The sequence below is a fragment of the Sycon ciliatum genome, chromosome 11 (genome assembly GCF_964019385.1).
Source record: "Sycon ciliatum chromosome 11, ocSycCili1.1, whole genome shotgun sequence".
Taxonomy (NCBI): domain Eukaryota; kingdom Metazoa; phylum Porifera; class Calcarea; order Leucosolenida; family Sycettidae; genus Sycon; species Sycon ciliatum.
In genome coordinates, this window is record NC_088653.1 from 17,613,055 (window position 1) to 17,622,988 (window position 9,934).

Below are 9,934 nucleotides of genomic sequence, written 5' to 3' on the forward strand. Positions count from 1 at the left end.
ATATTGAACAATAAATAATGTAAGATGAGCATAGCAGGCTGACTGATGTAAGCAATGCATTATAACGACCGTGTCGAATGTTGAATTGCCGGGTACCATGGCAACGCCCTTGGCAACAGTAGAAAAAAGGAGTTATAATGAAAAATAAATAATATAGATGCAAGCATGAGCATAGCAGGCTGAACACACGTTCACTCAGTGTGGCAGGCCATGGACGATGTGGTATTGAAAGCACGTACGTCCCGTGGCAACAGTAGAACGCCCTTGGCAACAGTAGGAAAAAGGAGTTATAATGAAAAATAAATAATATAGATGCAAGCATGAGCATAGCAGGCTGAACACACGTTCACTCAGTGTGGCAGGCCATGGACGATGTGGTATTGAAAGCACGTGCGTCCCGTGGCCGGAGAGCACATCACGGCATTCGGCCCACACGTGGAGCAATAGTAGCTCGCCTTCCTGCCCGAGTCGCGGACATGCCTGCACACAACACATTTACGCTGTGTGTGTGGCTTGCCGCTGACCTCAGACAGGGATACCAACCGATGCTCGGTGCCGTTAGGCTGATCTGCTTCAGGTTTCGCAGCACCTGTTTGACTTTGCGGCTGCTGCGGGGCGTTGTAGCGGATCAGTTGCTCCGCAAGACGAGTGGTGAATGCCGAGTGGGTGATCTTGTCGAGGCCACAGCAGAAATGGGAAAATGCAAGGTAAGCATTTGTCTCCATGATGCCAAACACTGAGGCATACACACGATGGTGCCAGGTGTCCGTGCGCCACACTTGCTCCAGAGCCAAGCCATCCTGCCGAAGGTGGTTGTGCACATCAATGGAAGGCGCGCCATCGTGGTACATTGCCACCAACTTCGGTCGATCAACTGTCTTGAAGTACAGCTTCAAGTTGTCATCATACCGCTTTTTCTTGGCAGGATCTACGGCAAGAGTCGTCCCGCACGTGCTGACAAACGAATGCACCTTCCTGTCGCGCCATGCCACGGCATTCAGTGCTATGCCGTCCCTCTGCGCGGTTGCGGACACGAAGCGGCCTTTCGGAGAAGGACACATAGAGACAGGAGCTTCAACGGGAAGGCTGTGTGCGCCGTCTTGACAACACCCGCAAAGAAGAGCCCATGCTTCATAAGAGCGACTGCTGTCTTGACGGATGCAAACCAGAAATCGCCGCACACGATTCTTCCCGAGCCATGCCATGTATCCGTCAGTCGCAAAGTTGTGGCAGTTCCAGCACCGAACTCTTTCGGCCGGGCCGGATTGAAGTCTGCCACTTCAAATTGCACATGTCGATGAGGGGGCTCACAATTTTCCAGCCGCGCCTGGTGTCTCCGCTGACTGGTGGACGAAAGTGCATGGCAGCAAGAATTTCCTCAAAGCGATTTGCTCCAATGCCGTATCGACGTCCGAAGGCTGGTGCTGGAAGGAGACCCTCGGTCACACTCCAGTGGTCACGCCGTTGGCAACGTACTGGACACAGCGTCAGCAGGTAGAGGAGACCTATCACCTTGTAAAACTCATCGCGGGTTACAGATTTCCGCTTGTCACGCAGGTGAGCATTTGTGCACTTCACTATCTCATCCATTTCCTCGTGCGGAAAGAACAGCATCCAGGCGTCCAATTCATTCATTGTGTGCAAATTGTCAGCATTTACTTTCGCTTTGTACGGAATATCCTTGTACTGATCGATCACTATGTCACCCAATGTCCAGTCCAAACCATGTGCCTGAAGAACAGTGGGAGCGTCTTCAAGACTCGAACCTTCACTACTGCTACATTCCGATGAATCCGAATCACTATCGTCGTCACTGCAACAGCTACTTGAGCTGCTGTCGTCACCATCGAGTGCAGCTAGTGCAGGTTGTCGCCGCGTCGATACGGGGTCTTGGGAAGTCGGATTTACTGACGGTGAAGTATCATCGTCGTCGTCAAACAAGCATTGGTCAGGCTCTGGAGTTGGAGAGCGGCGGCGTTTTCTCGATGGAACATTGGACGACTGAGCAGAACGTGCCGCACGCACAGATCCAGAACTTACACTACGACTATTTGCACAGGTACGACTATTACTAGGCCGATCGGTTGAAGTATCGTCGTCGTCGTCAATCGAATGTATCTCCGCAGGCTCCGGAGTTGGAGAGCGGCAGCGTTTTCTCGATGGAACATTGGACGACAGAGCAGAACGTGCAGCATGCACAGATCCAGAACTTGCACTACGACTATTTGCACAGGTAGGACTATTACTAGGCTGATCGGCTACATCGCTGTCGCTGTCCTCAAAACGCTTGGGACGAACAATTCTACGCTTACCTCTTGCTCCGTCGTCGCACGGGTCGGACTCTGCAGCTGCACGAACGTCAGCAACGGCTACAATCGATGTAGTACTGTCCAAATCCCACTTTATTCTGCATCAAAAGTCACACTCAAAACAGTGCCCAAACACTCCGCACTTCTCCAGCTGTCTCCGTAAGCGGAGAATGACCATCGATCCTCATCGTGTGCGTAAAAACCATGATCAAAAGTCGTCGCTGGCACAGTTACTCGCGTTCCGACCTGAATCAATGTAGGCATTTTGACAATGAAAATTTGCGCATGCGCAGTGCGCAGAACATGTGCCCGCGTCTTGCGCCACTGCTAAGGAGTCCAAAGATTACAACAACCCAGTTCAAAAAAAAATTCCCAAGCGTTCAGATTTTCTCAGCGTGATTTCCAGCGTCCTACCGGTAGGACGCAACGTCCTACCGGTAGGACGCTATGCAAGCTATCAATAATGCGCACCTTTTTTGACCAGCGCTTTAGGAATTCAAGTTATATCCTGAGTACTGTATATTGCACAGCCTAGATGAGAGAAAACTATGGATCATGTAGGCAGTATTATAGAGCGACCATTGGCAAAATTATCAAGAAATTGTCAAAATGTGTGCATTTTCTTAATGCACGTGCTACCCAAGGGGTCACGTACTCAACTTGCATTTGCAGTGTAGCCAGCAGGATACACCACAAATGCATGGATATGGCTTGTGCAGGGTCAGATTTCCCAACAGTTCGATACATTGCACTACTTTTCCAAGTGAATGCATTCTCATATTCGCAGAACAATGTGCACGGTGCGATTTGGGGCGTGAAATGGCGCATCTACAGTGCGTTTCAAAAATACAGACGCGTGATTTCATAAAACCGTTAGGCCAGCATCTATGCCACATAAAATCTGTGATCACTTCAAAATTGGGCGTTTGCTATCCGATCGCTTAAAAAAATCTATATGACGGTAATTGCGTGAAGGACCTGAGCAATATTCCGAAACAAATTCTCAAAAAGCTCCAGCCAAGTTTGAAATATTTCAAAAATACCATGCGTCTATATTTTTGAAATGGACTGTTGTAGTGCACATTCTGGCAAATACGGTGCATACATTTCCAGGGCCACATCAGCAGAATTCCACTTACCACATTTTTCTGGTGTGTTCTGTGCCTTTTGTCCAATGTAGTCCAATGCTCTGCCGACGGTGTCTTCCCCCAAATGTTCGCGGGAGGCCCCGGTCAGACTCCTAAATGTGAAGGAAAGCTTGAGCCTGTTCCCAACGTTGCAATCCATTGCGAATATGTCCGTGGCTCACCACCTTCCGGTCGTCACTATCTCACTCTTAATACAGGAGGCATCAACGGTATCAAACGGTATCAAGGCAGCCCTTGCTTCAAACGTTAGTGAAACAATTTGCCACTTGCCGTATACTACATGTTCCACCATTGTAACTAGATACTATTATAGTGCAACACTGTACAGCCTCTGTTCGAACATTGACCTAAAACTTGACCGCGGCTAAGGGACTAATGAAGGATTCCACAAATTTTAGACGTGATAGTACAAGGGATAATAGATTCTATGGCAACAGCCCATGGTAACCATGGAAACATAGTATGGAATTTTTTATTCCACGGCCAGGTTAAGAAAAGATTAGGTCCTCACCACGATCGATGTGCCTTCGTCAAAATTCACTTTGGACAGAGTTGCTAGCGCTCCGACAGCATGTGCGGCCCTTTTGACAATTGTATCCATATGTCTCTTGCCTTTCTACTTTTTTCTTATCACATGTGCAAGACCAACGCAACAAAACCACGGACGAATCACTCATCACTCGACCAAACTAGCATTGCGCATGCACGACACTTACTTGACAGTCACTCTCACACAGACGGAAGCAGATCCTCACATTCTCTGACAAAGCGTACTCTTGTATGCACCACATACCAACAAGGCAAATGATGCACAGAAGCATCAGTCTTCACAAGGCTGGAAACCAGCTCTAGAGCCAAGCGAAGTTGTCCCAAAGTTGTAGCAAAGTTGCACACTTCAAGGAAATTTGCTATGAGCTGCCAACTCTTTATCGAGCTCGATCTTTTAACATGCCTGCAAGTCTACTGCTCGATTCAAACAGAAGTTATCATGGCACCAAGTGGCAAAATGCGCAGAAAAAAGGAGAAAAAAAGGAAAATAAAGTGCCCACGCACTGTGCATAAAAGGTCTTTGAGCGCGTTTGGATTTACGTATCTGTTGAGCACAATAACTTCATGATTGTTGCTCGTATCGCTTCGGCGTCTGTTGCAATCGAAAGCTGAGAGCTTTCTCTTTGACCTACAAATTTCGGTTGTGAGAACGTACTCGTGTCCTGTAAATTCTCATCAATACGCCCAAATGCTCACACTACAGTTCTGTAAAAGCAGAAATTTTCGGTGGTGTAATATTTTCGGTATTCTCCAAAATCAGCGGTTCGGTGGAGAGAAATTTTTTTATTTTCGGTGAAAATTGTCGGCACCGAAGTTACCAAAAAAACACCACCGAAAATTTCTGCTTTTACAGCAGTCGGGGAAGTGAATTCTTTGAATTTGCTTTGTGTCTTTCTTGAAACGTTTCTAGCCAACCACTGTCCTGAAGAAAGTTTTCATAATGGACATCTCCCAATGACTCCTAAAGAAACCAACGCTACTGCTACTTGCAGTGATGGATTTGCTCCCACCGGAAGAAAGGCCTACTGCAACTCACAACAGCGCTGGGATTATGTCGGTGTTACTTTGTGCGGAGGTCAGTTGAACACAGTGTTGTGTGTGTGTGTGTGTGTGTGTGTGTGTGTGTGTGTGTGTGTGTGTGTGTGTGTGTGTGTGCGTGTGCGCGCGTGTGCGTGTGTGTGTGTGCGCGCGCTCACACGTATTCAATTCACAATGGCCCACTGGATATTGCACACCTGAGGTCCCGCTAAGCCTTGAACTTGTTTTCGCCTGTATCCAATTTAATAAGAGAGCATGTCTGAGAATGCCACACAATGTGTGCAAGTTGATCTCTCCGACTTTACTCAAATTATGCAGGTAGGTTTCCTTTGGGGTGTAGATCGACGGTGCCAAGCCAGTGGAAAAGTTTCTGAAGGGAACCTTGAAATTGGCATAGCCATAGGAAATGGTCAAAAATCACATGATTTATAGGTCTACAAAAGAGCCACGCCACATTGCCTCACTGTAGAAGAGCTCCTGGAGAAACTCCGGCCGCAGGTGTCACACAGAACTGGCTTGATCTTGTGCTCAGTCCTGGTGCGGTGCGCACAAGCAACGGCTTCACGGCATGCTGACCTCCAGGTACTCCGGCAACTGGTTGCATCACACACGTCTCTCTCCTATAATTGGTGCACATGTATCTATTATTGCACGATTAAAGAGGTCAATATATTTCATATATTGACCAATTATGAGGGCAATAATAAATTCCCATTATGCTTTGACCAGTCTGCATTGAATATTGTTTGCCTGATGATTGCACACGGTGCATGAAACTCGGAGTTGCAAAACAATACGAGTGATCCATTGTTTGTTGACATATATATATATATGTTGTAGTACGTTATTTTGTGTACGTCGTGTGTACGTCATGTTGGTGCATGCGCGTGTTGCTGTGGTATGAAAAGCAGTCTTCGTCTTGAGTTCATGATGTCTTCGTCTTGAGTTCATCATGTCTTCGTCTTGAGTTCGTCATGTCTAGTTGTGTTTCTTCGTCGTGTCAATAAACAGTCTTCTAAATGTAGTTATCGTCGTCCCATTTGTACAAGTGTGGAGATGGCATGGGACTGGGAGCAGGTAGAGAAAAGCGAGTTACAACATTGGTGGCAGCGGTGGGATTCGAACCCACGCCTCCGGAGAGACTGGAGCATATACACTCAGACACAAAGGATCTCCAAGTTTCTCAGTGTTGCTACTCTGAGTTTCGTGCAAAAGCACTCTTCAGGCAACTCACTCTTCTCTCACATCAGTATCCCTTTACATACCAGAAAAGACGAAAAGAAGCACCCTAGGTGGGAATCACAGGTGGAGAAAAGAAGCACGCTAGCCAGTCTAGGTGGGAATCACAGGTGAAGATAAGTGTGGCAAGTGTGGTGGCGTGAGCAATCGCGCAGGCCGGGTGGTGTGCATAAAGTGAAGTGTGGTAGTAGGATGCATGCACATTAGATAGCAGGAGTTCTGTATATGTGTAACAGATAGCAAGCGCAGTCTACAGTTCAGGTCACCTCCGATAGGAGGTACTTGGTGCTGTGGCGACATTTCTCGCTGGCGTTGCAGTCCCCGTTGAGTGGGCAGTTTGCTTTGATACGGCAGTTACATCTCTTTTCTTCCGGCTGTCTGAGGACTTTCGCGTTGTGGCCCTTGATTATCGAGGCTAAGTTAGGAGAACAGCTGTAGCGTGTTTTTGTTAAATATTTTTCTGAGGGCAGATCCTTCTGGGAAATGGCGCTTGACAAGTCGCAGGAATGTCGCGCCAACATCAGTCTTCACGGATTGGCTGTACGGTGGGTTAAACCAAATGACGGTCCTCTTCCGATTCTTTTTCCTCCTGGCTTGTCCTTCCGTGTTCGTCGGTTCCTCGTTATAGACGAGTGCGCAGTTGAAGCCACTTTTTGAGAGAGCTGCAGCGTACGTGGGGGCAGCCTCTTCAAAGACTTCTTGATTGGCAGAGACGCTCGTTAGGCGCTTGTTGATGGACTGCGGCAGGTTTTTGATTACTATTGGAAGATGGTTAGACTCACGGTTGAGGTAGAGGGGCGTGTCCCCGGGCTTGCGGTATGGCTTGTAGGTGCCTGTTTCGAGGTTTAGAGTGACGTCTAGGAAGTCGGTTACTTTTCTGTTGACGTCGATTGTTATCTTCAGGCCGAGTGATTGGAACATACCGATGATGTTCTTCCGTATCTTGTCTGCCCTCCAACCCGGCACTCTCCTTAGGGTAGCTAGGCCATCATCACGGTACAATCCGATTGATGGCTTGTCGATGTAGCTTGCCAGCTTGTTCAGGAGTAATGCGCCTACCAGCTGGCAGACCTCAGCTCCGTCGTAAGACCCCATGGTTATGTCAAATCCGTTAGCGTTGTCCTTTTTTACCCATGTTTTTGATGCGTCAAATAGCAGAGATCTCCTCGCGTGCATAATGATGTCTACGTCGCTCTTGCTGACGTGGTGTATTGCGCTGCGAATCTCAGTGCTTGGTGGAGGAGGTCTTCTGTAATTGACGGGTAGTAGCTGACGATGTCGAAGCACACGAAGGTTCTCTCATTTTTGTCGTCCAATCCTCGGAACCAATCTAGAACCGATGCTGTGTTTCTCCATAGCTGGATGTCAGTCGCTTTGGTGACCTCAGTTGTGATCCTGTCCAATATTGTTTTGCTGATGATGCCCATCTCGGCCTTTGCTGGGTTGATTAACCTGCATGGCAGATCGTTGGCGAATCTGTCTTTATGATCCTTGAAGGTCAGGAATGCTTGAGACTCTGCCATCGTGTCCATGCGGTCATCCAGCGGCTTCTCCATGTTTTGTGCGATGCTCTTTGCCCCTCTGTTGATGTCCTTATACATTGCTGCCGGGGCTGTTTGCCGAACTCACCGCCCCACGTCGCTGAAATGAAGGCGTTCGAGGATGACCTAGTGAAAATGATGGAGAACGTAAAATTCAGGCGTGTAAATGGGCCCTTTCAAAACGACCTGAGGGAAAAAGCCCGGTCCATTTCAAAATCCGACAAAGTCATTGTCAAAGCTGACAAAACCAGCAACTTGTGCTTCGGATTCAAGAGCAGGAACTCACCGCCCCACGTCGCTGAAATAAAGGCGTTCGAGGATGACCTAGTGAAAATGATGGAGAACGTAAAATTCAGGCGTGTAAATGGGCCCTTTCAAAACAACCTGAGGGAAAAAGCCAAGCCAAGGCCTACAGCAACATAACGAAAAGATGCAGCCCTCTGCCGCCTCGTCACCATCATCATCTTTGCACCACGGAATTCACTAGCTAGGCCAGCTCGGTTTTATCACCTTTATCACCTTAGTAACACGATCCTTACTGGCTATGACACTGAATCGGATATGAGTTGATAGCGCCCCTAGCGCTTTCTGTTATCCTTGTCCCGCCATACTGGGCTTTAAATAGTGGGTTATTTTTCTTGATGTTCATATCACCTGATGAGTGCCTGAGATGGCATGAAACTTTAAGTTGTGACTGATCAAGCCATCTGTTGTCCTGACTAGTGTATATATAGATTGAATATATATCGCAGATTGAGTATATATACATACACGTTCGGGCCCCCGCCCCACCACCAAGCGCCAAGTTACATCAGAGTGTAGGAAAAGTTTTCCTCTGTCCCTGCTGTGTGTAACACACTCAATTAAACAAATTCTGGTGTGTTCTGTGCCTTTTGACCTATATAGCCATATGCGGTGCCACAAAGGTATATCCTGCAATGGTGGAGGGACAGACAGAGGCTCCTATCTGTGGAGATGACATACCTGTTCGAGACATTAAAGTCCAATGCAACAGGTGGGGACAACACATTATCAAGAAACTCGGCAGGTCGTATAAAGGCCCGGCTTGCAAAAAAGGTATTACAATTTGCCACTTGCCGTACTTTCTGTGCACGTGTGTGTGTGTGTGCAGGAGTGTCACACGCGGTACGACCAGTGCGACGACGGTCGCACCACTTCTCATCCACGTCCGCCCAGGGCACCTTGTAGTGTGTGTGTGTGTGTGTGTGTGTGTGTGCGTGCACGTGTGTGTGTGTGTGTGTGTGTGTGTGTGTGTGCGTGCACGTGTGCGTGCACGTGCGTGTGTGTGTGTGTGTGTATGCATGTTTGTATGGTCCCTTGCATGTGTGCATGTGTGTTCATCTTCATCTGTTTCCCGTTTCCTCCACTCCTGTTTTCACCCCGTTCACGGATCACCTTGGCAACTGACCAAAACCCTGTACATTGAAGGCACGCTTGCATGGTCTTGCTAGGGAACAGTCATGCATGTGTGCAAGTTTAGTGGATGAACTTGTCCAAGGCGGCAGCTTTGCATGTTCGGTCGAATTCTGCACACGTCTCGTTTACCAGCTTTGCACTTAGCTTGCTATTATTATTAACCTCATCATTGTATCCTTGTATCTTCTCCTAAACCCCTGATGATGCCTTCCTGGGTGAAAATTTGCAAACAATCGTTGTGCTTGGTGTTGGCGTGGACTGCTCGTGTGTTATGGGTTGCAGGTTTAGCGAAAAGTTATGATTGTGAAAATGAAGTTGAAGACACCACTGCAGCTGTACTTTAAGTTGATAAATATAGTGGTAAACACAAGTCGAGGTCAATATCCTATTTATCACGATTCCTTTGCCATAACCCCAAAATTTGAACCTTTAGGAGCTATTTTAACCTTTTTAGTATAGCATTTGTACTATAGTGTACATAGGATGTTGCCTATTTTGGGTACAAGACTGTAAGAACAACAGGGTTCGGCATCTGCAGCACAGTGGCTGGGTGGTATAAGGGGTTGCTTGAGATTCATACTGTTGTGGGAACGAATCCTGCTTGTTCTCTTCCTTTGCCTTCTTTCTTTCAATTTTTCTTTTTGAAGTGGAGAGAAAAATTCTAAGTCCCTCC

At 47.6% G+C, this 9,934-nt stretch overlaps 1 protein-coding gene across 1 annotated transcript in view; it reads left to right on the top strand.

The window, feature by feature from the left end:
- The window catches only part of LOC135827313 (uncharacterized), a 41,837-nt gene that overhangs the window by 24,498 nt on the left and 7,405 nt on the right, over positions 1 to 9,934 (top strand). Inside the window, exons 6-8 of the mRNA XM_065339839.1 lie at positions 3,490 to 3,702; positions 4,917 to 5,081; positions 8,731 to 8,901. Coding sequence (XP_065195911.1) covers positions 3,490 to 3,702; positions 4,917 to 5,081; positions 8,731 to 8,901 — 549 coding nt within the window. The remainder of the gene's footprint in view (positions 1 to 3,489; positions 3,703 to 4,916; positions 5,082 to 8,730; positions 8,902 to 9,934) is intronic.